The sequence below is a fragment of the Vulpes vulpes genome, chromosome 3 (genome assembly GCF_048418805.1).
Source record: "Vulpes vulpes isolate BD-2025 chromosome 3, VulVul3, whole genome shotgun sequence".
NCBI classification, from domain to species: Eukaryota; Metazoa; Chordata; class Mammalia; order Carnivora; family Canidae; genus Vulpes; species Vulpes vulpes.
The window spans coordinates 86117932-86144596 of NC_132782.1; the positions used below are offsets into that span (position 1 = coordinate 86117932).

The 26665-nt window shown below is 42.9% G+C and overlaps 4 protein-coding genes across 10 annotated transcripts in view; 2 read left to right on the plus strand and 2 right to left on the minus strand.

Moving 5' to 3' along the window:
• The window catches only part of PMS2 (PMS1 homolog 2, mismatch repair system component), a 27310-nt gene extending 21963 nt beyond the window's left edge, over positions 1-5347 (minus strand). Inside the window, exons 1-6 of one of the 6 annotated variants that reach the window (XM_025986225.2) lie at positions 4938-5058; positions 3687-3753; positions 2945-3084; positions 2214-2300; positions 1930-2032; positions 1043-1226 (exon numbers count right to left, since the gene is read on the minus strand). In XM_025986225.2, coding sequence (XP_025842010.1) covers positions 1043-1226; positions 1930-2032; positions 2214-2300; positions 2945-3084; positions 3687-3753; positions 4938-5043 — 687 coding nt within the window. In that variant the 5' untranslated portion in view covers positions 5044-5058. Of the gene's footprint in view, positions 1-1042; positions 1227-1929; positions 2033-2213; positions 2301-2944; positions 3085-3686; positions 3754-4429 lie in introns of all 6 variants that reach the window. The other 5 variants (XM_072753158.1, XM_072753160.1, XM_072753159.1 and 2 more) reach the window with 5 other exon arrangements.
• Positions 5187-12693, plus strand: AIMP2 (aminoacyl tRNA synthetase complex interacting multifunctional protein 2). 2 transcript variants are annotated; one of them, XM_025986230.2, is made up of 4 exons: positions 5187-5319; positions 9204-9410; positions 11093-11324; positions 12174-12693. In XM_025986230.2, the coding sequence occupies exons 1-4, from the start codon at positions 5305-5307 to the stop codon at positions 12560-12562; spliced, it is 843 nt and encodes a 280-aa protein (XP_025842015.2). In that variant the 5' UTR covers positions 5187-5304; the 3' UTR covers positions 12563-12693. The 2 variants fall into 2 exon arrangements, with proteins under 2 accessions (XP_025842015.2, XP_025842014.2); XM_025986229.2 differs by having other exon boundaries at positions 5305-5439.
• The window catches only part of EIF2AK1 (eukaryotic translation initiation factor 2 alpha kinase 1), a 32262-nt gene continuing 18288 nt past the window's right edge, over positions 12692-26665 (minus strand). The window contains exons 11-15 of the mRNA XM_025986228.2: positions 23489-23589; positions 17747-17861; positions 17407-17489; positions 16114-16347; positions 12692-13752 (exon numbers count right to left, since the gene is read on the minus strand). Coding sequence (XP_025842013.1) covers positions 13615-13752; positions 16114-16347; positions 17407-17489; positions 17747-17861; positions 23489-23589 — 671 coding nt within the window. The 3' untranslated portion in view covers positions 12692-13614. The remainder of the gene's footprint in view (positions 13753-16113; positions 16348-17406; positions 17490-17746; positions 17862-23488; positions 23590-26665) is intronic.
• Positions 19494-22825, plus strand: ANKRD61 (ankyrin repeat domain 61). Its single transcript, XM_025986231.2, has 3 exons — positions 19494-19694; positions 20606-20703; positions 21880-22825. Exons 1-3 carry the CDS (start codon positions 19494-19496, stop codon positions 22823-22825), a joined length of 1245 nt encoding a protein of 414 aa, XP_025842016.1.

Sequence of the window (26665 nt, forward strand, 5' to 3'; positions counted from 1 at the left end):
AAATATATGTACAAAATAGAAAAGCACAAGCAGACAGCAAAAAACAGAGACAAGCACACCTCCCTGGACAACCACTGATAACAATCACACAAGAATCACATGTCTTCTCCTCCAGACTTCTTTCTATACATATTGAGGCCAGCTGCTTTGTCTTTATAAAACTATAATCATATGTAGTAGAGTTATATACATATACACATACTCACATACACATTTATGCATAGTTTATAACTGTTTTTTAAGCACAATTATATAACATTTAGCTACCTCATTTTCATTCAAATTCACAAAAGTTGTAATCGTTCATTTTTCAGGAAACCAAGAAAAATAATCTTATTAAAAACTACAGATGGGGGATCCCTGGGTGGCACAGCGGTTTGGCGCCTGCCTTTGGCCCAGGGCGCGATCCTGGAGACCCGGGATCGAATCCCACGTCGGGCTCCCAGTGCATGGAGCCTGCTTCTCCCTCTGCCTATGTCTCTTCCTCTCTCTCTCTCTCTGTGACTATCATAAATAAATAAAAATTAAAAAAAAAAAAAAAAACTACAGATGGGGGCACCTGGGTGGCTCTGTCAGTTCAGTATTCAATTCTTGATTTCAGTTCAGGTTGTGATCTCAGGGTCGTGAGATTGAGCCCCACATTAGGCTCCCCACTCAGTACAGAGTCTGCTCAAGATTCTCTCCCTTCCTTTCCTTCTCCCCTCCCCCTGCTCATGCACAAGCTCTAAGTAAATAAAATATTTAATAAAAACAAACCCCTACAGATCAAATTTAAAAAGTTACTTCTTAACCCATTCCCACATTAGAACACTTACTAAATATGCTTTGATAATTATTTTTTTCAAGAAAAAAAAAGAGGTAAATGATCCTGAAATTCAGTCTTTGCTGGGGAAACAGCAAACCAAGCACTTCCCAAAAGAATTCAAGGAAGAGAGTTCACTGAAGAGTTAACTTCAGTTTACTTCCAGTGGGAGATCTTTTACTACATATGTACATTACACTACCAAGGCTCTGGGAAGCTGGGGTCCTGGATTTACTGTACCTTCTTAATATTCCTTTGAAACTCCTTATGACGCACAGGGAGTGTATAAAATAGCTGCTGTACGCTAACGGTTGTCCCTCTGGGTCGTGGATGGGGCATTTTCTGGACAATTTTCCCATTGTGATCAAATACCAGCCGAGTTCCGACCTTTGCAGATGTGTGGCAGGTAGAAATAGTCACGTCACTGTGAGAGAGAGCAGGCACGATTGGGTCAGAAACTCACAGGTGCCGGGCACTATTTTCTTACTTGTGTTCTCTAAAACCCCTCCTGAAAATAGCTGATCTCTCTAAGATAATCCAAGAAAGTTTCTATGAGTGAATGATCATCAGAGAATCTAAGGCTTGGCACCAAACAGAGAGTTTTATAAATGTTGTTTTGATAAAAGCTTTGATATTTGTGTTTTTTTGGTTAAACTGCAAAATAAAAGATCTCAAACTTTATACATTAATGAATAAAGATTTATTTCTCAGTTTTATTCCTATTGTTCTAACAAAATGTTTCACAAGGATCCAAAAAATATTATAGTTCCAATATATAATTATTCATAAAAATTTAAAATTGTTATATATAATAAGAGCTTTGGTTAAATATTTTCCTAAACGTTGAAATGCACTAATACCAACATGTATATAATTTATGGTTTATGTGCTATTTTGACATTTTAACAAGGGCAATGATTTTTTTTCCAAGACAATTTACTTAGCTTCATTGCTTACATTTCAGAAGTATCATCACTTAGATTGGCAGTAAGATAAAATGGAATGTGGAAGTTAGAAGTTGAGGCGTTCAGGATGGAAAAGTATAAGCAATGATTCTAATCTCTTTGTTTTCGTTTTCAGAGAGATTTTTATAAGAAGTCAAGTTAGCGGACAAAATATTTTATCACCTCAGTGCACAAAGTGAGCTCAGAGCTTCCCCTCGAAAGCCAAAAGTTTCAACCTGAGTTAGGTCAGCAAAGTCTTGAATCTTAGAAGTGTGATGTTTCAGAGCTGAAAGACAGGAGCACAGTAAGACCCAAGATGTCTCAAGTGACATACCCTGAATATAGACAACCTACCAAAGTAACTGGTTTTTAAAAAGCCATTTTTGTGTTTCTTAAGATAGTGTTACTCAAAGCTTTGAAATACTTTGTCCAAATATTTTTAAAAGGATTAGAAAAATTCAACTTACTTAAGCCTTCAAAGTTTTCTTCTTTGACTCCGCATCCATTGTCTGAAACTTCAATGAAATCCACCCCATAGTCTTTAAGCTTTAGATCTAAAAAGTTTAACATATTAATTTCTCAAAGAACAGATCCATGGAAAAGCCTGTATACTGACAGTATTTATAACTTACCTAATGCAAAGGTGAGTCCTAACTATACTTACTTAAATGTACTATTGTCATTTTGTGTGTTTCATTCATTTTTTTTTAAAGGCCTTCCTGGCAATTTATTAAACCAGATGAAAGTTTTGTTTTTCTTTCTTTTCTTCCTTCCTACCTTTCTTTCAAAAAGATAATTTTAACATACTCATTAAAGAGAATAGGCTCTGGAATCAGACTTCCTGGGATCATAAATATGATCTTAGCTTTATAACCTCAAAAAAAGTAAATTCCCATGCCTGCATTTTCTTATTTGTAAAACAGATATAATAACAACAATGATAACTCCTATCTCATAAGGTTGTTCTGCAGATGAAAAATACCTGTGAGGCACGTTAGTAAAAACACAATAAAAGTTAACTGCTTTTATCATTACTACTACTTACCTAAGTATTAGGTACATAAGAGATGATTAAGTTTAAAAGCTAAAATTTCTCAGTATATCTACATTCGATTGTCTCATTACAATCACGAGTGTTTCTTGAATAAAATAGTATAAAGTGAGGGTTCCCTGCGGCTTAAAACTCTCCCAAACTTACCAATATTAGTGGCTCCAGCATCCACACTATTTTCTACCAACTCCTTCACAGCAGTACTTAGACTCAGTACCACTTGTCCAGAACAAATCTGATGGACTGACTTCCGATCGATAGGTTTGATGGCCTTAGCAAGTTCTGTACTAAAGACATCAGTTACAAGAAACAAAGCGAGTATACATTTATGTATTTTCATCCTGGTTTTAACTGCAGTAAATGATTCACTTCTGTTAAAAGCTAATGGGTCTGATGTATTCATTTATTATATTAATGAATCCACTAATTACACTCATAAATATAAATGCTGACCTACAACCCTTATACATCTGTAAAAATCTTCTGAATAGATACTTCAATGCCATGGATATTTAGAAATTTAATTATACTGGGATCTACATGGAGGAGACACATGTACCATTCAACCTATGGGTAAATAATCTTTGGCGACAATGGGATCTTCTGAAAAGTGAAAGCAACACTTCTCACACGTTTTGAAAACCCAACAGTATGGTGGGAAATAGTGTTTATGTGAAAATAAAAAGCCATCTTAGAAACTGGGTGGCTCAGTGGTTGAGCATCTACCTTTCGCTCAGATTATGATCCCAGGATCCTGGGATGGAGTCTTGCATCAGGCTCCCAGCAGGGAGCGTGCTGCTCTCTCTGCCTATGTCAGCCTCTCTCTCTCTGTGTCTCTCGTGAATAAATAAATAAAATCTTAAAAAAAAAAAAAAAAGGAACTACGTACCCATTATATAACCATTTCCACAGGAGCCTTTGAATCTCCCCTCCAAATCCAGGCTGCCAGCTGCTGCCTTAGCAAAAACACCCAAAATTCTTGATGTACCTACTTTAAGAGTTTTGCAACCAATTTGCCTCTACTTTCTCCCTGTTCCAATCCACCCTCCACTACCACCAAAAAAAAAGGTACTTAATTTACATAATTACTTAATTTAATTAAACAAGCTTTAGGGGGGAAAAAAATCTACTAGCATCCCACTGTTTGCTATCTGAAAATCTAGTCATGTGAAAAACTGGATCCCAGTCTACTTTTCTCTCATTCTCTGCAATCCTCTGTTCACCCACCAATTCCCCTATGTTCTAGTCATAGCAAACTGTTTCCTGAATATCACAAGCTCTTTTAAACACTGCACGTTGTCTATACAGGTCTAAATCGTTCCCCTCTTCCTCCTCTGCCTGGCAAACTCCTGCTCATCCCAAGAACGTATTCCTTGCGTCCGTTAGTTTAGCAATTTCTTGTAAGGGTCTTAACTGATAATGTGGGTATAACAGAACCCAGGCGCCTCCCTGAGAGAGAAATCTTTGGGTCCTCTCCCACAACTTCTAACACATAGCAGACCCTCCGTAAACCCTTGTAAAACAAGCAACATCTTTACTCTTTGTTCCACCTTGCAAAAAAATTTCACTCGGGTTTCTCTTAAATATGAAAACCCCAGATGACAACATAAAGTGGAAAGAAGTTTTTCTTACACTTTATTTGGGAACACACCCCAAGCTGCCAATTCACTTCGGATACTTATTTTGAGCACGGGGGATGAGACATTGAAACACGGACAGTGACGTGGGGTTCAGGACCCTGAAACTCCCTCCGAATCGGGTTATTAGCCAGAAATGACACAGTCAAGGAGATGCAAAAGTTCTGCTTTTCTAAAACCTGTGCTGCTATGCAAATTAGCATGTGCCTTGAAGCCTCCCCAAAATAACATCAATGTTCAAAAAAGAAAGAACGAAAGAAAGAAAGAAAAAGAAAAGAGAGAGAAACCAGGTAGAAGGGAAATGAATTCATTCTCCGGGGATGTCGCGCTGCCTGGGAACGGGCCGGATCCCCGCGACGACCTCGACCGCACAGTGTCCCCCCAAAGGGCCCCCGCGCTGGCTCGCCTAGCACCGCGGTCTCCTTCCCCTCCCTTCATGGAGTCTGGAACGCCGTGGGCCTCAGGAACGGCGACCGCGAAGGGACACCGCACGCACCGCTCACCTCGGCCCTTCGGCTGGCTCCATGGATCCAGAACCCGACCGGCCTCCTGGACTCGGGACAGTTCCCGCCGCCGCTCCCACGGAGGCTCCGCCTCCCTGCCTCCCATTGGTTGCCTCCGGCACTGTGCCCCGCCCCTTCCGGATGGGGCAGCCGACGCTTCCCACCCCTCCTTCTTGCCGATTGGTTGTGTAAAGAGTCGAGGCCGCGACGTCCAAAGCACGCGGGCCAATCAGACCGCACGGACTGCGCTTTCCTGAACGGCTGCAGTCGGAGCGGAAAGGAGGTGGTCGCGGTCTCTCGTGGTCTCGGGCGGTTTTTAAGCGTTCGTGCCCCCCCACTTGCCACGTTCCGTCTTTTGGCTCCCACGATGCCAATGTACCAGGTAAAGCCCTATCATGGGGGCAGCACATCGCTCCGTGTAGAGCTTCCCACCTGCATGTACCGGCTCCCCAACGTGCACGGCAGGACAGGCAGCCCCGCGCCGGACGCAGGCCACGTGCAGGTAGGAGCGTGCGGCCCCGCCCCGCCCCCACTCGTCCTGAGTGTACATTTTTCCACCCCGTCTAGTGCGCAGGCGCTTAGTTTCATCCGCCCGCCTTCCTGCCAGTGCGCAGGCGCTTACTTCTCATCGGCCCGCCTTCTGCCCAGGGCGCAGGCGCCGTGGCCGGGTCTTTGGGGTTGAAGGACTGTGGGCCTGGGGTCAGACCTGGCCGCCTGCCCCCCCCGCCCCCCCCGTCCCCGCTTTCATGCTTCCGCCAGTTTCGCGTTCCAGTTGTGTCTATTAAAAGTTCTATTCCTCTTGTATCTATTTCGTTTTCCGCTTACGGCTCCTAAAGCTTTTTTGCTACCAGATTGTGGCCACAGAAATATGAGCAGCACGTAAATGCTCATTTTTAGGAATTCTAAAGCGAACCTCGCTGTCACCGCTGCTACTCAGGGTAACAGGACGTTGTCTGCACCCTGCTGTGTGAGGCTGCCTCCCCCTGACCTGGCTCCCGTGACGTCGGTGGGGTGGGGCGGTTGAGCTTCGGTGCTGTGCGCGGAGGGGCGGGTCTGCATCGGTGCTGCGGTGGCAGCACCTGTGCACGAGCAGGCCTGGGGTGTGCACCGGCGCTGGGGAGGGGAGGTGGACTGTCATCGTTTGGGCTAGGTAAACCGCTTTCCGGAGCGGCCTGTCTTCAGGTGTGTGTGCCTGGGCCATGAGCACTGAATTCCTGGTTCTTGCACCCTCCCCAAAGCTGGTGGGTGGACCGTGGGAGCTTGATGTGGTTTTTAGCTCAGGTTTTTCAGACTACATCAGCGGATCGCCTTGTCGTGTTGGCTGGCCATTTTGGCACGCTCTCTTGTAAAGCGTCTGCCTAGGCCTTTCGGGTTTTTTGTTGGCAGCAGATACCCATCTTAGGTTTCCAGCAGGAGAAACCTTCTGTCCATTCGGGCTGAAGATGAGTGGACGGGTAACTTTTATAGTCCATTTTCCTGTGGAGTGTTATCCTTTACTTTAAGTAGGCTCCAGGCCCCGTGTGGAGCTCAATGCAGGGCTTCAACTCACAACTCTGTAGATCATGACCTGAGCCAAGATCAAGAATCCAGGAGGCTTAACTGGCTGCGCCAACCATGCGCCCCTCCTTCACTTTCTCTTAATAGCCTTCTGCCTATATGGGAAGGCAAACGGTTGGGTTAGTTGGAAAACAAGGACACAATTGTCTCACCAGAGAGCTAAGATGGAAATAGCACCATGATCCAGTGTGGCTCAACTGGACAGTCCCACTGAACTGAAAAGAAAACCCAGACTCAGAGTTGGAAGTGTCACAGCTCATTTGAGATCAAGTCTTTTTTTTTTTTTTTTTTTTTCTGGTGTGCTGCTAACTTCCTTGGACTTTCAGCTGTGAACTTCTAACTTATAAGACACCTAGATCCTCTTGATTAGCAGATCATAATAATATAGGCCGATAATTAGAAATCAAGCATATTAAAGGCAAATAGCGGCAGAAAGAATTAACTGCTTCTAAAATACATATAAAACATATAGACATGTGCCATGTCACAATCTCATCTCAACAGGAAAACAAGCCAACAAACAAGGTTAAAGGTACAGGTAAAGCAGATCTTGAGAATTTCCTCATTCCTCACATCCAGAGGAGTGAAATCAGCCTGTGCTGGGCTTCCAGTCACAGGACACATTACGAATGTACTATTTGTTTCAGGCACTGTTTACTGTGTTGACCGGGACATGGAATCTAGTAGGTGCTTCTTTGCCCTGGTTCATCAGGGAGCTTCCTGCCACTTGTAGAATTGAGCAAGGTAATGCACACACACAATGCACAAATCAGGCTGGTTGGAAGTGATTGGAATGCTACTTGAGGACTATCATTGAGGAATGGAAGGATATTACACACTATTAGCCCTATTCATCAGACACCTTGCATTAATTTATTTCCATCAAAACATAATTATTTAATTGGTGCACTCAAGTCTTTATACCTCTTTACCCACAGGTCAATCATCTTACATGTCTTTGCTGTTTGATCAAAAACAAGAGCCAGGCTAGCGGAGATGAGAAAGTACAGATGAGGCTCTTGGAGAAGATGGAGAAGTGTCCCAGATAGAGAGAAAAGAATAAACAAAAGCTGTGTGGCAGGTAGGGGCATGGGTGTGTTTAGGGACCCAAAGGACAGCACAGGGGAGCCATATGTGAGAGGAGGTAGCCAGAGGACAAGTCATATGAGTATTTCTTAAGCCAGGTTCAGGGCTTTGCTTTTTAGCTAAAGCCTTAGAAGTTAACACAGAGGTGGGGTAATGGAGTTGACATTTGTTATAATCTCTGGCTGCCATCTTAGGGATGAATTGGAGGGGTGACCACAGTGAGAACAAGGTGGACACAGGCCAAGTGAAAGTGGTGTCTTGAACTTGGGCAGCGACAGCTGAGGCAAGCTTAGAAGCCAGTGGATTCCAGAAAATGAACAACATCTGGTGATGAATTCAGTCTGTGAGAGGGCAGTGTTACAAGTGACTATAGAAGGAAAAAAAGTTCCCAAGAAAGTGAGGCTTACCAGCACACAAATACAATATATCATGAGTGCATATTTATAGTCCTGGTCCTTGCCACATGGATTGTTCTGTCTGGTTATGAGCATTTTCTTCTTCACACATTCTTTCTGTTCAAAATGGATTATCCTTTATAAGAGCTTATGAATCTGGAAATAGGTTATACAGTGTGACTTTATTGAGAGGGTTCTTATTGCTTTTTTCTTTTTAAAGATTTTATTTATTTATTCATGAAAGACACAGAGAGAGAGGCAGACACAGGCAGAGGGAAAAGCAGGTTCCATGCAGGGAGCCTGATGTGGGACTCCATCCTGGGTCTCTAGGATCAGGCCCTGAGCTGAAGGCGGCACTAAACTGCTGAGCCACCCGGGCTGCCCCATTGTTAATACTTTTTAAAGTGAGTCTAGAGATTTGAGATTGCTTCCTCAGCAGATGTTATTGGTTACTTACTGTGTTGCAGTCATTATACCAGGCAAGAAAGATGCAAAGATTCATTGAACTAAGGACAAAAGCATTCCATCCTTAGGAAGTTTTACGTTTCAGCAGTGAAAATGGTCTGGATGATTCTAAGATAAGAGTGCCAATATCCCCTTGAGAATGGGGCGGGGAAATGATCAACTGACTCCACGGACATACCTTTCATTTTCCTTTCTATTAGTATAAATTGCTGAGTTACATTCTCATTGCACTTCCCCATCTTTTTCTCTTTGTTAAATTAAGCAAAGTAATGTGAACTGATTTGACATTAAAAATAAAGAACAATTATTTGTGTTCATTTTTTTTTTTAAGATTTATTTTATTCATGAGAGACACAGAGGCAGAGATACAGGCAGAGGGAGAAGAAGACTCCCTGCAAGGAAGCATGATGTAGGACTCTGGGGTCACGACCTGAGCTGAAGGCAGATGCTCAACTGTTGAGCCACCCAGGCGTCCCTGTTTGTGTTCATTTTCCATCCTCTGTTCTTAGATTACCTGAACTAGGAGTCCTACAATTTCGAAATGGCTTTTGATCATGTTTTTTGTTTTAAAGCATTTGTGGATCACTTTGAAGGACCTATTGGACTATGGGAAAAACGAGATGGTTCTGCTTCTTCATTTTAATGTCTTCTCACAGTTGGGGGGTTTGATAAATTCATGGCACCCCATAGAAGAAAAGTGATCAAATTGAAATGCTGCTGTGATGTTAGAGGAAATTGAACATTCTGGTTATGGTTTGTTTAGGAAGAGTCTGACCCATCTCTCCAAGCTCTCGAGTCCCGCCAAGATGATATTTTAAAACGTCTGTACGAATTGAAAGCTGCAGTTGATGGCCTCTCCAAGATGATTCAGACACCAGATGCAGATGTGGATGTAACCAACATAATCCAGGCTGATGAGCCTGCTGCTTTCTCGACTGGCACATTGGATTTAAATTCAGTGCTCGGAAAGGTGAGTTCATCTGGAGAGCTAAAGAACATCAGCGTCCTAGGTGGTGGTTTGTGCTGGAAAATTGTGCTCATGTAATTCAAGCTTTGGTTTTCTAATTCTCAAAGGCAATACAAAGGTCATGTTCTTTTTTCCTCCCCTAAATGATTGTGCCTTACCACAGAACAGATTCGTGAGCTATGAGTGAAGCCAAAGCAAGTTCTAAAGCCGCTTGACTTGTCAGACCTGGTGGAGAAGAGCTAAGAGGATCTGTAGGCAGGGATAGGAGTTGAGTTACAGGTCCCTACCATTCCAGGCAGTGTGGGATGCAGGCCAGAGGTAGGATGTCAGTCCAGCAATTTTCCAAGCCTAGAGAAACAGACCTGTGTCAGCTTGGTGCTTCTCAGGTTCAGCAAGTCCATCCTGACTCTGAGAGTAGCCTGAAACTCAGAGCGTTGGTCACCCAGGCACAATCTCATGAAGCAAACATCTTTTGCTACACTGTTTGCAGTCTTAGAATTAAGTTGCATCTGCTACCTTTAAAGAGCTTCAGGAAATGTAGGTGACCGGCTGACATGCAAAAAAGAATGTCTTATTTCTAAGTGGTATTTATTGAGAGTACAAAAGGGTTTGTCCCAGGAATCCCTGCTAAAACTGTCCCCTGGAATTGGTGGTAGAAGTGGTACTGCATGAAGCCCTAACGGGGAGGTGAGGTTGCAGTGTCTCCCAGGTGACTTCGTTCGGTTCCTCTGCACTTAGGTTCTTGGATTGTTGAGTACATTTGCCCACACCAAGGACCTATAGACCTGGCCAGACACCCCAGGGAGCCAGTCTAGATGAAGAGTCAATGATACCATACAGCTATGCCAGTGTCTGGGGGCTGGGAAGCCTTGCTGAGGCACATGGTGCTTATGATGAATTTTGATACCTCAGAAGGCACAGCATCAAATGATACTATGCTCAGAGGATTGCAGAGCATTTATCACAGGTTGATGTGATGGGCTTCGGGGAGGAGTGGTATGACTCTTAGCCAGATTGTGGCAGGCTGCATACAGAAAGCCAAGGAATTTGAATTTGGCCTTCATTGTATTACAGGAGTTCGTTCGTTATTAAGAGTGAACATATAAAATAAAGTCTGCATCTAAGAAGACAGTATGTTTTAGCCCTTTAGTTAATACTTAGTTTTTTAGATGTTGCCTGCTTGCCATCATCAATGACATTTTGAGCCAAGGCCCTTATTGAGGGGACTCTTCACTGACCTGTAACTCACACACCAATTGACATAGAAACTATCCTGTCAGGTGGTCAGGTATTGGAAAGATTTGGTAGAGTGATTGCATGTGTGATTTTTTTTTGATATTTTATTTTTAAATAACTTAGGAACAGGTAGTATCATTCTTAATGTGTTGTTTTACTAACTTCACTATGAAGTCAACCTTATAGTTGTTGGGGGCCAGCAGGGCAGAGGTTGAGGGGTTGGAGTGGGTTTGCATCCCTGTTCCACTTCTCACTGAGTTCCGTGAGCTCAGCCAGGTTATTGCCTCCCCAGGACGAGCTTCCTCAGCTGTGAGATGGGGTGATAGTGGAACTGTCTTCATGGAAATTGAAGATTTAGTTAAATAACCCTGCTTAGGCCCTACGAACAGCACCAGGTACAAGTCCACACACTCAAATGTCTATGTTACTGTTTGGGTTTTCTCCCTCAGGATTACGGGGCTCTGAAAGACATCGTGATCAATGCAAACCCCGCCTCCCCTCCCCTGTCCCTGCTCGTGCTGCACAGGCTGCTGTGTGACCACTACAGGGTCCTGTCCACCGTCCACACGCACTCTGCAGTCAAGAGCGTGCCAGAAAACCTCCTCAAGTGCTTTGGCGAGCAGACTAAAAACCAGCCCCGTCACGAATATCAGCTGGGTTTTACTCTGATTTGGAAGAATGGTAAGCAGAAGGCACTGGGCTGGGTTCGTACACTCTGGAATGAGGCGTGCCCTGTGACTTTAATCAGATGCATCAAGGAGCCAGGACCATGATGTTCTTCAGCTACTTGCTGTCGGTCAAATTCCCTGAAGTTTAGCAAGCACATGGGGTAGTTCTGGAAAAGGAGCATAGGTAAACCTTGATGCAAAGATGCCCTCCTTCCTCCAGAAAGGTTAGGATCTCCGAGAGCGGTTTGGGGGGATCCTGCTGGGCAGCTAGAGCAGGAAGGTAAGGGCTGTCCTAGCCATCTTCACCTCACATTTCCAAACTTACCACAGGGACATCGATGTTACCTTTTCAAAAGGCCTGAAAAAGGTGGCAGGCTGTCCTTTTTTCATCATCCCGCTGCTGTATGCCTCTCCTGGTTACATTTATCCCAGGGGGTAGTGTGTTTGCACCATTCATCCAGGAACACCTTAGCTACTCCAGCTCCACGTAAAGAGCCATTGTGAGGGTAGACTGAGTTCCCAGCTTGGGAGGTGGGACTCCTGGTTTCCAGTCCTCATCCTGCAAATTCTCCGGCACAGGGCTTAGAATAGATGGTCTGAGGTCACCCTTCTAGCTTGAGAATGGTTATAATCAAATACCAGAAATGGTTACTTTTTTTAACGTAGAGTTTGCATTCTGTAAACATCTGGTTTAAACTTTCTTGAATCATACACGTTTTGGAGACAGACAAATGTGATATTGAAAATACTTTCCCTTGCCACCAGTTTCCAGTTTATTAGAGACTTCCCTCTCCCTGTTGCTCAAGCACTTCCTCTGGGTGGCAGGGGGCTCTTGTTACATGGTGTGCTTTTTCCCTTCCAGTGCCGAAGACTCAGATGAAGTTCAGCGTCCAAACAATGTGTCCCATCGAAGGAGAAGGGAACATTGCACGTTTTTTGTTCTCTCTGTTTGGCCAGAAGCAGAATGCTGTAAATTTGACCCTCATAGATAGCTGGGTAGATATAGCTATCTTTCAGCTGAAAGAGGGAAGCAGTAAAGAAAAAGCTGCTGTGTTCCGCTCCATGAACTCTGCTCTTGGGAAGAGCCCCTGGCTTGTTGGGAATGAACTCACTGTGGCAGATGTTGTGTTATGGTCTGTGCTCCAGCAGACAGGAGGCTGCAACGTGACAGTGCCAGCCAATGTGCAGAAGTGGATGAGGGCATGTGAGAACCTGGCCCCTTTCAACACTGCCCTCAAGCTCCTTAAGTGAAGTTTAATAACTGTGTAAAAGGTTGACTTTGAGAATGGTGCTGTTTCACGTGTATTGTGGGTAAAGGAACTTGTACTAAAATCGGTCTATCTGGGCCAGTTGCCTAGAATCAATAAAGGCATCAAATAATTTGTGGGTTTTCATTTTATTTTAAAATTCAGCCACATCACGTGCCATATACCATGACAACTGCCAGCTATGTGGCAGGCATTTTTTGAGATACAAAAATGAACATACCCCATCGGGGCCTTTGGGAAACATAGATTGGTGGGGAGTCGAGTGCTAAATAAAGGGGAACGCCATGGAAACACACAACAGTACCAGGGGGAAAGCAGGAACTCCTACCAGAGCTACTTTGAGATGATTTAGATGATTTGGAGGCAAGCAGCACAAGGTTTAAAAAGGGCATGATTTTTGGAGTGACACCAAGCTGAAGGTGAAGAGAACAGAAAGAGGTTGGATGATGATGCTAGGAAGCTAAAGTTGCATCTTAGAGGCAGCAGGGAGCCAGCAGGAGCTTCTGAGCCAGGGAGTGAACTGATCAGATGTCCTTCTGGTAACTAACTGGCAGCAGCATCGTGGAAGGGTGAGGAAGACTGGCAGCCATGAAAACGAACAGTCCAGCCATCGTGCAGGCCTGGGCTTGGCTGTGATGGTGCAGGGGTGCATACCTCAATCTGTGAAGTAAAACATTCTAGAGGAGGACTGGATGGTCAACAGGCAGAGGTCAAAGGAGAAAGAATGGAGGATACTGTCTAAATCGCTCCCTCTAGAGACAGGACAGACAGTAATATTAAAAATTAGGAGTTTGTGGGACAGGAGAAAGGAAAAGGCAAAATAGGTTTAGTTTAGAGCAGCTTTGTTCAAAGTGCTGGATCGTAACAATTCCTTTTAGGAAATAGCGATTTGAGGGAACTTCTACAACTTTGATAAGTCTTGTACAGGGTCACTAGATACAATTATATCATCTATACCCTAACAAAGACTGAAATGTACATTCCAGTTGACAATTTAAAGAATTAGAAGTCCACATTCACATTTACAGAGCTTAATTAAGGCAGGACGGGCACACTCCCATCCTTCATGTCATCCTTGGCCCCTTTGTCCTGAGAAAGGAGACTCAGCTGCTTCTTTAGTTCTTCGATTTCTTTTTCTTGCTCTAGTATTTTCATCTGTAGGGTGAGGTTAACCTGTCAAGAGAAAGTTTTAAGTTCTATTAAAATGGCCTCTTCCACTTTAAATATACAGGCATACCTCCTTCTGCATGGTATGCCTGAATTCCAGTCACTGCAGCTAGTGAAGCAGCACCAGCGTCATGTCACCACAGTTCTCTCACTGTCAGCACCTCAGTCCATGATGCATATCACAACCAGGGGCCAGTCACCACTTTGGTCCCTGCACACACCCTGGCCAAGTGTGTACTGGTGATAAATCCACATGACATTTTAAAAAAATAATTGACAGATGAAACTGGCCAACAAAGATGGAAGTGCAGTGAGCAAATGCAAAGTAATGATGCTGAAGGTGGAATCAAATTGCACCCACATGATGTTGGAGGAGAAACAGGCAGCCATGGGGGTGCTGCTCCCACCACCACCAGACAGATGCGGTGTGCAGCCCCAGGACTGGGAGGAGAGGAGTTAACATAAATGAGGAAAAGGACGAAGATGTCCCAGAGAAAGTGATACCAGCAAAATTCACATTGGAAGAACTCTGGGAGCTATCTCCCTCACAACTTTGAAAGTCCAAAAGATGAAATCTTGGCCCCTGATCCAAGCTTACAGTTCACCGAGGCACAGAAAAGGCACTCCCTATCCGGAGTTCTATGGTAAGATGCAGGTAGGCACTATTCAAACCATTCCTGAACACATTAATTCTTCATTATAGTACACTAAATACTAGTTTTATAACTTGCTTTGTTTCCATGTGCATCTGCAACTGAGTTTTAATGTTTTGAAAACATTTTTAAGGGTCACGGGACAATCGTAACTTCCCATGAATTACTAAGATCCCTTGCGTGGTTTGATGAATTACTAAGATCCCTTGCGTGGTTTGCATGGTCGTTTTCACAGTCCTGTACCAACAACCACACAAACCACAGACTGCTTGTACAAGTTTTCTCTATATAGGTATGTATAGGCTATTTTATAAATTCAGCAAGAGAAATAACCATAAATGCCACCTAACTACGGTCTCTAATAGCTAACGTAACTGGGGGTTAGAAAATCCCTTCTGTGGGAGATAAATTTAATCAACACATCTGCTGTTCCCAAAGACTCAGAAAAGTACTATACCTACCTGTTTACTATTCAAGCTTGTAAAATTTACCATTTTACCTGAAACTTAGCCTTAAACAGAAAATAAAACAGTGGAATAGTTTACCACAAATAGGTCCCAGACTATGTGCGTCAGAATGACTACTGCCCCTTCTCCCCACAGACTTCCTTAAATAGGTCAGAGCAGCCAGGAGGGCCTAGAGACTGCACTCTGAGGACCAATGCATCTAACACAATGCTGTTCACACACTGGAGGTAAACCACTTGGGGATGTTATTAAATGCAGATTGTGATGTGATATGTCTGGAGTGGAGCCCAAGGCCCTGTACTTCTCATCAGCCAGCAGATAACGCTGATGCTGCTGGTGCAAGGACCATGCTTGGGGTAGCAGAGCACTAGAGAATCTGAATGCATCTTTGAATAAGCTTTTGATAAATCCTAGAAAGTTTCTGGAGGAACAGAATGGATGAATCACATTTCTAGTACATATAGACTGGAGATGGTACTTGGCACTGTGGCTACAGTCTGGAAAGAGGAAGGAAGGGACTGCCCTGGGGCGATCCCACATCACAGGACTGAAAACCAGAATCACACACTTGCATGCTAAAGGATCCCAGGCTGAGGCAGTCTATGCCACCCTCATTCCAGCTCCTCACAAGATTTCCTCCTTTTACCCTTTGGCATGTGCCCCCCTTTGACTAGGAGATAAAAGGTTATGTTTATAAAAAGTTATATCATAGTTGGAAAACCAAAGCCTTTTGACTTAGCAAGATGAAGCTAGAAAGTAGAGCCTATAATTGCAATTTTTAGACAGTTGGTCACCTTGCTTACTTGGACTCTGAAGAGTGTGCTACTCAGAACTCTGAGAATGAGTTTAATCTGGTTTCCATAAACGTTTTCTAAGCTCAACTGTTCCTCATGAAATTGGATTCACAATTTAAATTCTACTTTAAGCTTCATACTTTCCCCAGTATTAAAAATACACATATATACAAGAACTCCTGGCTGGCTCAGTCAGTGGAGCAGGTGACTCTTGATCTCAGGGTTGTGATTTTAGGTGTAGAGATCACTTTATAAAAGAAAAAAAAAGAGGGACACCTGGGTGGCTCAGTGGTTGAGTGTCTGCCTTTGGCATAGGGCATGATCCCAGTGTCCTGGGATCGAGTCCCACATCAGGCTCCCCACAGGGAGCGTGCTTCTCTCTCTGCCTATGTCTCTGCCTCTCTCATGAATAATAAAATCTTTAAAAAAGAAAAAAATAAATATGTTACATACATTTCCAGAATTTTGGAAAAGTTCACTTTGCAGCAGCTGAAGAGCAGATGGTCTCTGAGATGCATTCCTTCTAGTTAAGTGCTGGATGTACTTGGCTTGCACAGGACACCTCTTACTGAGGGAGTCAGGTATCTGACCACTTCTTAAACCTGTTAAAATGTGTACTCGCTCCATTTCTGTTCCAAATGGCTGAAAGAGCTCTAGCAGGATCACACCCAAGCTGTACATATCTGACTGGAAAAAGAAGGGGAGAGGTAATGTAGTAGTGAAACACAAAGGGAGACTAACATCTCCATTTCAGTGTACCATCCTCTCAAACACAAGATGATTTCTAAGACAGGACGATTCATAGACCCTATGACGCAGGGAACATGGTGGCCAAACTTATCCCCTCACAAAGGCAGGTGTCTGCCACCTGGATTTACAGCCCTGGGGAGAGCTGATATGGTCACAATCCCATCTCTTCAACACCACAAAGGGACATCCACGGGCACAAAGGATGGCCAACCAGGTAAGGGGCAGGGAGAACTCCCACTACTCCCCTGAAAATTCAGGCGTGGAGCAGCCTGAGCGAGAGATGTGAGCTCACACATGCTGGTGCCAGTTCCAGGGCTCGGGTTCCCTGTGGCCTGCCTCGTCTCCCCTCTACCACCATACACAGGCATCTAGTAGAGTTTAAGAAACTAAAAAAATTGTTCCTTTTCCTGAAATCATCTCTTAAGAAAGGTCTTTACCAGACAGAATTTGAGGAAGAGCTATGGATTTTTCTTTCCTGGCAGTTCATGCCCAGTCTGAAAAAAGCTGAATGATTCGTCAAAAGGAAGAAAATGTACTAGGCTGTTATTCTGAGGAAAGGATTTACTTTAATAATTTCTTCAAGGAACCAAAGGAATTAAAACTTTTCAATATCTTCACTCTTCAAAGGGAGTCTAGTGCCACACTTCCCCAGAGCACTTTTAGCATGTATTTATGAAAACAGAAGAAAGGCAGACTGAAAAGGCTTCTATAAATTCTAGCTTCCTGAGGTGAATTGTGACATTTTAAAAGGAAAGCTCATTTCAAAAATAATTTCTGACACCCACGGATTTAGAAGTGGTAAAGTAGCCCGTAAATCAGTCAGATCCAGGTAAAAATTGAGGTTTCCTGTTAACCGCAGTTTGACATAACAGATAACCTCCCCTGTTATCTCCAAAGATACCTCTACACAAGAAATAACACTGCATTTACTGTGCTCTTTGTTATTTATGACAGCAGAGAAAGTCCAGCAAAGCGGGGAAGAGCAGCAAATACTACCTTGGCGTCATAGTCGGATCCTTCCAACTGCTCGGGTGAAGCGTATAGACAAGTACCCACTCTGGAAGTGTGTGTGGGTGGCCCTGTAATTTGAAGAGCCAAACATTAAATAAACATAGTAGAGTTCACACTGTCTACACTGCAGAACATAGAGCCTAAACAGAGCAGTGTAGGGAATGATGGCTGCTTTTTTGTCTTTACCTCATTTTTGCTATTAAGTTTTTATAAGTCTCTCTGAATACTGACAAGTTCAACCGTGTTTCTTTTTGTCTTAATGCCAAGAAAAAGAAAGAAGAAAGAAAGGGAAAGAAACAAGAGAAAAGAACCAGAATAAACTTACTCTTCCCATCTCTACCAATCCAGTCTGTGTTCTTTTGAATGATGTCTGTGCAGGCCAGACCAAAGTCTCCTATTTTTACTTGCTGATCAGGGCCATGAAGAAAAATATTTCTTGGCTGTAAGTAAACAGAACTCCTTGGTGTTCTTAAAACAGTAAAAATGTGTAGACATTAAGAGTTTTCAACTGACAAGCAAGTAGCCCCTCAAAAATAAAAAATCAGAGCAGTGGTTCTAAAACTAGGCTGCACATTAGAATCATCAGGGAGCTTTAAGAAAAAAACCACCAATGTCCAAGCCATGCCACAGACCAATAAAATCAGAATTATTGGGGGTGGACATAGGCAGCAATATTATTTAAGTCCCCATATTACTCCACGTTTGAGAACCACTAACACACAGCACACCTTGTACACAAGTGCTCCTCAGCCCTGACTGGGCATCAGAATCCCCCAAGAGGCTTTTAAAAACTACTGTCCCCTCCAACAAGTCAAAGACTGATTTGACTTGTTGACTATTTTTTATTTAACTTTTTTTTAAAGATTTATTTATTTATTCATGACAGACACAGAGAGAGAGGCAGAGACACAGGCAGAGGGAGAAGCAGGCTCTTTGTAGGAGCCCGATGCGGCACTCGATCAAGGATCCTGGGATCATGACCTGAGCCGAAGGTAACTGCCCAACCGCTAAGCCACCCAGGCATCCCTGATTTTTTTTTTTTAAATGAGAAAACTTTGATATTTTTTAGAAGCTCCTAGATGATGCTTTTATGTCAGCCAGAGTTAGGGGCAACTAGGTCACACTATGAAGGTACCCATTTAGCTCTATTTAAGCAACCGAGGCCAACCCAAAATTTCTCCCAATGGAACTAAACCTGTGCCATTGAAAACCTGTACCCACACTGGGCAAAGAGGGGATTGCCACTCAAAATGAAAACATAGGGGAGCCCAGGTGGCTCAGAGGTTTAGCGCCACCTTCAGCCCAGGGCATAATCCTGAAGACCTGGGATTGAGTCCCACGTCAGGTTCCCTGCATGGGGCTGCTTCTCCCTCTGCCTGTGTCTCTGCCTCTCTCTCTCTGTGTCTGTCATGAATAAATAAATAAAATATTTTAAAAAATAAAATAAGGGATTCCTGGGTGGCACAGGGGTTTGGCGCCTGCCTTTGGCCTAGGGTGTGATCCTGGAGTCCTGGGATCGAGTCCCACGTCAGGCTCCCTACATGGAGCCTGCTTCTCCCTCTGCCTATGTCTCTGCCTCTCTCTCTCTCTCTCTCTCTCTCTCTATCGTGAATAAATAAATAAAATCTTAAAAAAGATTAAAAATAAAATGAAATAAAACATATTTAGGTTAAAAATTGGGTTTTCTTACTTTAGATGTAGTAATTTTAATTTTTGACTTTCAGTATAAATTCCTGTTTTAGCTCTTTAAGCTCTGTTTTTTTTTTTTTTTTTTAATAGCTGAATGGAAGAGAGCACAGAAATAATCTTAGGTGTAAGGTGATAATTTGGGTGTGTTTTTGTGATTGAGTCAAGTCCAAAACACTATGCTTCTATTTGACACTGCAGGACCTGGGAACAAAGCTTGAAATAGTTCGCTCTAAGATAAAAACAAATCATGTTCACAGCTACAATTCTCACCGCTCTAGAACAATTCTAGAATGGAACTGAAGGGATCATAATGAGACTCCAACAAATCAATTCTGTCACAAGTGTCCCCTGAACTTCCAAGTCCCCACTCTTACATTTTGCTCATGGGAAACACAACCAGGAGAGGTGCAGAGGGCACCAAGCCCCCAGAAGAAGGCCCACCTGTGGCACTCCACACCAGGCTCTATGAGGCCATCATGAGGGAGGACCGCTCGGCAATCCAGGTGCTCCTGAGGAGCCACCCAGTCAACCAGCCTATGACCATCCTGGCCAACTCCATCAACTACCGAGTACTTCTGAACCAGGTACCCCCCCGCCCCTGCTCTGTCACCTGTCGGGAAAAGTCACACTGCTTTGCGAGGCCCACCACTGAGGTCCTCAGAGCTCCTGGCGGCCCCCACCATGCCCACCCCAGGACAGTTCACTCCACACACCATGCACCTCACTTCCCAGTGCCACTCGCAGGCTGACATGCAGAAAGGCCAGAAACCACTTGGTTGGCGGAACATTAACATCATCCTCTCAGATACACCAATGGCCATTACATCTGTATGAAGGAATTATTCTTCCCCTTTTTTACATATGACTTTTCATTTTCTAAATTTTTATACAATGATTATTACCTTTAAATTTTTTTTCCCAAAAGTCACCGTCTCCTTTACCCTGCCTTCTTCTCTTATCCTTTCTGAGGAAAGGAAATCCTTTCCTGAGAAAGGAAGTTATGCTGTACAAGTCACTACTTAGTATATATGTATTTTAAGAACTGGCATAAACAGCTCTGCTAATCATAGAAGACTTGCTGTGTTATCTTTGAAACCCTGGAAATGCAGGTTTTACTACTGATACTATGACTTTGGCAAAGCCTTAAAAACCATAAAACCTACTTGTCAATCACCCTGTGGGTTAATTTAAGGACACAGTGACTTAGTTGCATTTACCATTCATTAATTTTACACTATGAGCTCTCCACAAGAATCAGCTTTGAAAGCTTTATGTAAGTTATTTCTGCTGCACTGGTAAATTTGCATTTATGTAAAACACAGATTTTATAATAAGAATCTCACTAGTTTGGGGTCTTTTAAAATAGTCAAAAAGAAAACTTCAACGCATTTGAGGAACTAAATACACTTATTGCCTCTGGAATAGCAGGCTGACACAATGATTTCTTCTCACTGCACAGGGCTACTTATAACATAGTCTGCTTTCTCCCTCAAAGCAGACACCGTCCATCATCCCCATTCATCTGGCTGTCGAATTCTGCAAGGCACAAAGTTTGCTTTGTTTGTTAGAACATGGGGCTGACCCAGAAGTAAGGTGAGTTAACTCAATAGCAATCAGATCTAAATGAGGATATGCATGATTTAGATGTTACTCTCCCCAGTCATGTCTGGACTCATCCATTCTTCGGGGGCTATGGACTACAAAATACCATAACCATGTCTCGAATGAACCAATTTCTTTACTGACTAGATGAGATACTCTGAAAAACTGGCAGTAATCTAGGAACACAAACCAGTCTGCCCACTTCAAGTATCCTGAGAATTAAGTGCTCAGCAGTGATGATGTGGAAAACACATGAAGTCCTGGTCACAGCCCTCAGGGAGTTAGTTTAAAACCCTCAGTTAGGTATGGAAAATAAGTAAACAGAAATAGACAATGGATTTTCTTTTTACTACCCACTGTAAGAATACACTTCACGATAAAGAAATTATCTCATTCACCAACACATCTTCACCACCTTAAATGACTGCCTGACATTAAGTGCCAATAAATACTATCTTAATGAATGGAAGAATCACATGGTATAAACAATCAACTTCTTGCCCCCATAACATTAACAGAAAGTAAAGCCCTAAATGCTCAACATGCTCCAGAATTGCTCCTTGACCTGTCTGGCTCGAACGACCCTCTCCCCCACCCCATACAGCCCTGCCTAGCTCTGCAGATGCTCTTCCAGTCCTCCATGACTGGATGTCACCAATGTACCTCCTCCTCCACAAGGACTCCTCAGTACACCCTTTCCAACCCTTCCAACCACAAGCTGGCCCTGTGGGGCCCTCATACCTCTTAGAACTTTGCCCATTTGCAATACTGACCTAGTTATTTAAGTATGTTTAATGTATTTTATGCTAGACCATCAGCCCTGCAAAAGCAGGGACTCTGTGCTATTTTACCATATCCCAAGCATGGTGCCTTACACTAAATAAATATACACAAACTGAAATCATTTTCAAATTTTAGTAGAGCAGTCAGATGTTTATAATAAAACTGAAACTGCTACAGACAGCTAGGACCCTCCATGCTGTGATGCAAACCACCCCATCCCTCGAAATGCTGTGATATCCTGAGAAACACAGATTTTCAAACACCTCTTTAAAGTAGTTGAGGGGAAGTACTTTCAATAAATGTCACCTTCTTAAGCACTAATTCTTAGTGTAGAACCGTTTCCATGGTGAATACAGTATAATCTGCGATTAATAACTATTCTAGGGACACAAGAGGCCTCACCACACTTCACCTGATGTTACTGCACTGGCCAATCATTTCTACCACACGGACAAAACCGGGGAACAGAATCCAAAGGATCCTGACAGACATTCAGAATAATGCTATGATGTGTCTCCGCATTTTGTGTGAACACGGAGCTCAAGTCAACGCTCAAGTAGACAATAGCAACAAACATTCACCCCTCCACCTGGCCATAACCTATGGGACCTATCCAGTTCTCTCTATTTTAGTCCAAAATGGTGCCTACGTCAATGCCATTAACGAATCCAGCATGACACCCCTTCACATGGCTGCCAACATCCTGAATAAGGAGATGATGGAAATGCTGATAGCCTGTGGCGCAAACGTTAACTGTGCCGTCTCCTCCACAGGGAATACAGCCCTCAAGTTGGCAGTGTGCACCGCATCCAGCAAAGCCGGCCGACTGCTGGCAGCAGGGGTGAGCTGCATCCGTTTGCTGCTAATTCATGGAGCCAAAGTAAATGCCCGGGACCATGAAGGTCAAACAGCTATCCATGAGGCATGTTTTGGAGGCAGAGAGGCAATAATCAATCTCCTGCTTGAATTTGAAGCAAACGTTAACATATTAACAAGAAACGGGGAGTCTCCGATACACATGTACCTCCAGCGAAGTTCCAACATCAGGGACACAGGGCTTCTCGCCAAGCTACTTTACTGTTCTTATCCTTTAAGACTAACCAATAACCAAGGGATTCTACCTGCAGGAATCATGCTGCCAGAATTCCACCTTTTAAGGGAAAACTTAATAAAGTTATCTCAAAAACCCTTATCCCTAGAGGACATCTGTAAAAGAAACATCAGAAATATTTACGGTGAGAAATACAAACAACACTTAAAGCAACTTCTCCCAGTGCAGATCTGGAACTCACTATATGGTTATTATGACTTAGCTTACCTCTTGATATAGGACCTCAAAGTTTCACCAGCCACAGAATTTCAGTAACTCACACAGCATTTTCTGGCTAGACTCATACACAGAAAACACTTAACTCATCTTCATGTACATCCCAGATGTACAAACTGGTTCTTAAACTTTTTTCAAAAAATAAAATGATTTGCACATTAACTTTTTGTTCCCAAATATTTCTTTAAAGACATTTTCCACAATTTCTTTGTTCAAAAAATAAGCAAATTAAAACTCTTCTGCCAAAGAAGTAAATCTATTTTCTTTCTTGATACAAGGTCTTTTGTAGATTAAAAACTGGAATAATCATAATTTTTTAAATAGCAGAAAAAAATTTCCCATGTTAAATTTCCTTTAAGATACATAATTGTAGAAACAGATTTTACCTCTAAGGCTGCTATAACATGAGGATTTTTGACAGCATTAAATACATTTAACATCATCTACTATATGAGTACTCTGAGCATACTCACTACCTGAAACACACTACTAATCCTCCACAGAGAATTTTCAAATGCCCAAAGATCACTGCTTTAAAATTCAATCAAAAGTTCCAGACTCATGGGATGAGGATTTATATAACCCTCTAAGTAAATGAAAGAGGACACATAATTTCATTTAACTCAGTGAAGCAACACCACGTCCTCAACTAGCCTCCCCACTTACCTTCAGATCTCTGTGTACGATTCCCATGTTATGTATGTAAAATACACCTTCCACCAGTTCTTGAAAAATCTTTGTTGCAACACTGGCCATGACATAAGGACCTTGAAATAAAAAAGGAAGTTTTATTTCTCTGTCTTTTTTATTTATCAACATCTAAACGTTACCTAGTTCTAAACACATTAAATACATTAACATAGTTCAGATTTGCAACAGTCAATATTCCAAAATGGTGAAATATAAGCAACAAGAGCTATCTCAGTTTACAAAGAAACCATCACAAACTAGTGCCCTAGTGAATAGATTTGGTGTCACTAAGTTCACCCAGAGCCCCTGTATTAATCAGTGTGTAAACCATTCTCAGGCATAAAATGGCTGGATTAAATTAGGTTTAAATCTCCTTTAAACCTTTGACGCTCTGGGGTTTAACACTAATAAATCTGGTGTCCTAAGCCTATTGTGGATTAAAGACTTACAAATAATGAAATTTTTAAGAAAAGAGCTCAAAGAGTGAGCTCCCATTATGTGGGAAGATTTGGAGTGCTGCATTTTCCAAAAATGAATGACGAATGAAAAATGAAGTATACAGGGGAAAAAAGCAAATGTTTTAATTCATCTATTAACATGATGATACAACAGACTTTAAGGGTAGGAAAGTTTTGGGATCCCTGGGTGGCTCAGTGGTTTAGCGCCTGCCTTTGGCCCAGTGATCCTGGAGTCTCGTGTCGGGCTCCCTGCATGGAGCCTGCTTCTCCCTCTGCCTGTGTCTCTGCCTCTCTCTCTCTCTCTCTCCCTATGTCTATCATGAATAAATACATAAATCTTTAAAAAAAAAAAAGGGGGGGGGGTAGGAAAGTTTTGTAGGACTAAAACTGCTAAAGCAAAAAATTTCTTGCAGCTAAGTAAATTTGGTGCTCTCATAATAAGAACTTACTAGCTCTTGTCTCCTCAGCCATTTTAAACCGTAAATACATAACATGTAAATACAACATGCTCCCTTCTCTTCCTGGACAAGCCTACTTTGCTATGCAGCTCTCCTATGCACCACCTTCTCCTTTTGCACCAGCTAGCATGTAACTCAGGGACCTCAAGTCCTTAACCAAGAACTTGAGAAGACAGAAAACTCTCACGTGTCTGTGTGTGTGTAAACACAAGGGGGGCTACTTATAAGTACTGCCACTACCATGCCCCTCACACTGGAGTGACAATTTGCTGCAGAGATGGAGGTCTTTGGGACTTCCACAGTCACCCAGAACAACTACTTTCCTTTGGTCTGTCTATAATAGGGGTCTCACAGTAACCACCTACCATATCCAAACAATGGGCCTCTGTCAAGGGCTCAATGCCACATATGGACCTGATCCGGTGAGAACAGCCTCCTCCGTTCCTCGGCAATGCATCCTTTACCCTGAGTGCTCCAATCCTCACACTCAAATTTCACAGCAGAGGAGACAGGCTGAGAGCAGTTACCTGAATGGTCCTAAACCTTATCGCCAGTGACTGCAAGGGCCAGGATTCAAACCTGGGTCTCTCACATATGGACTGCTGGGAATGACTAATGTAAAACTGTACTAGATATGAAGGTATGTACCATTGGTGGAATACTACCAAGTTAAACCTTTTTAAATACTTTTAAAAGAAATATGCATCATGCTAGCAGTATCCTATCTTGCCCTCTCTGTTTTCATAAGCTTATTGTCCTGGATGGTGAAAGTCAGACTTATCTCCTATATCATGAAGGACTCATGACCTACTTTCCAAATGGAAGTTTAAAGATCAACAACTACATACAAGACTTTAATAAACCATTATTCTTTTTTATAGAGACATCTGTGCCTACCACTACAATGCTCACGCAGCAAAGAATAAAACTTTACAGGGCAATGAAAATACCCCACCCATTACTTGCCACAACCAAACTGAACAAAGTATGGCAAGTCTTAATTACATAGTAAACCAGAGAAGCAGCAGGGGGCATCAAGGAGATGCCTGAAGGAGGCATTATGTTTCTGCCTCCACTGGAAGCTAAGATTTTGGGTGGGTTAAATGACCTATATTTTAGACCAAATAAAGAGTTATAGTGTCATTAGGTGTGAACAGCAAATGATTAATAATCAGTATTTAGCTGAGTCTTTACTTAAAACCAGGTCACTTTTATTACCAGTTTTGATCACAGAATACAGTGATTTTCAACTTTGGCTACACATTAGAAACAAGAAAATTTCCAAAAAATTACCAAAGATCAAGCCCTATCTTATATAAAAATTCCTGGTGCAGTCCCTGATATCCTTTAAAAAGGTGGGGGGGGGGGGGGGGAGCCCGGGTGGCTCAGTGGTTTAGCGACGCCTTTGGCCCAGGGCATGATCCTGGGGACCCATGATCGAGTCCCGCGTTGGGCTCCCTGCAGGGAGCCTGCTTCTCCCTCTGCCTGTGTCTCTGCCTCTCTTTCTGTGTCTCTCATGAATAAATAAATAAAATCTAAAAAAAAAAAAAAAAAAAGAACAGACTACTTATTGGAATGATCTTAGATCTACAGAAAAACTGAGACCATGGGGCAGCCCAGGTAGCTTAGCAGTCTAGTGCTGCCTTCAGCCCAGGACCTGATCCTGGAGACCCAGGATCGAGTCCCACGTCAGGCCCCCTGCATGGAGCCTGCTTCTCCCTCTGCCTGTGTCTCTGCCTTTCTCTCTCTGTCTCTCACAAATAAATAAATAAAATCTTAAAAAAAAAAAAACTGAGGCCATAGTATGGTTCCCACTTACACCCCACCCAGTTTCCCATTATTAACACTTATACTGGTATAGTACACCTGTCACAGTTAATGCACCAAGATTGGGACAAGTTCACCATTTATTCAGGCTTCCCTAGTTTTTATCTTACGTCCTTTCTCTTTTCTAGGATCCCATCCAGGATACCGTATTACATTAGTTGTCAGGTCTGCGGTCTGTGACAGTTCCTCACTGTCTACAGGGGAAGATAGGAGAGATCTGGGTCTTAAGAAAGACAAACTTTTCACCACCTATCCTTCTATAAGAGTTTCTTCAAAGGTGTCTTTTTGCAAGAGTATCACATTGTCAGATTTAAAAAATAAAATATTTAAATTTCTCCCTTAAAAATTCTTGGAACGCCTGGGTGGCTCAGCAGTTGAGCGTCTGCCTTTGGCTCAGGGTGTGATCCCAG

Coding starts and splice junctions, on each gene's coding strand:
- AIMP2 (XM_025986229.2), top strand. CDS start 5,305: ATGCCAATGTACCAGGTAAAGCCCTATCATGGGGGCAGCACATCGCTC. Junction 9,411..11,092: donor TAAATTCAGTGCTCGGAAAG/GTGAGTTCATCT, acceptor TTTCTCCCTCAG/GATTACGGGGCTCTGAAAGA. Junction 11,325..12,173: donor TACTCTGATTTGGAAGAATG/GTAAGCAGAAGG, acceptor TTTCCCTTCCAG/TGCCGAAGACTCAGATGAAG.
- ANKRD61 (XM_025986231.2), top strand. CDS start 19,494: ATGGGAAACACAACCAGGAGAGGTGCAGAGGGCACCAAGCCCCCAGAA. Junction 19,695..20,605: donor ACCGAGTACTTCTGAACCAG/GTACCCCCCCGC, acceptor TCTCCCTCAAAG/CAGACACCGTCCATCATCCC. Junction 20,704..21,879: donor GGGGCTGACCCAGAAGTAAG/GTGAGTTAACTC, acceptor TAACTATTCTAG/GGACACAAGAGGCCTCACCA.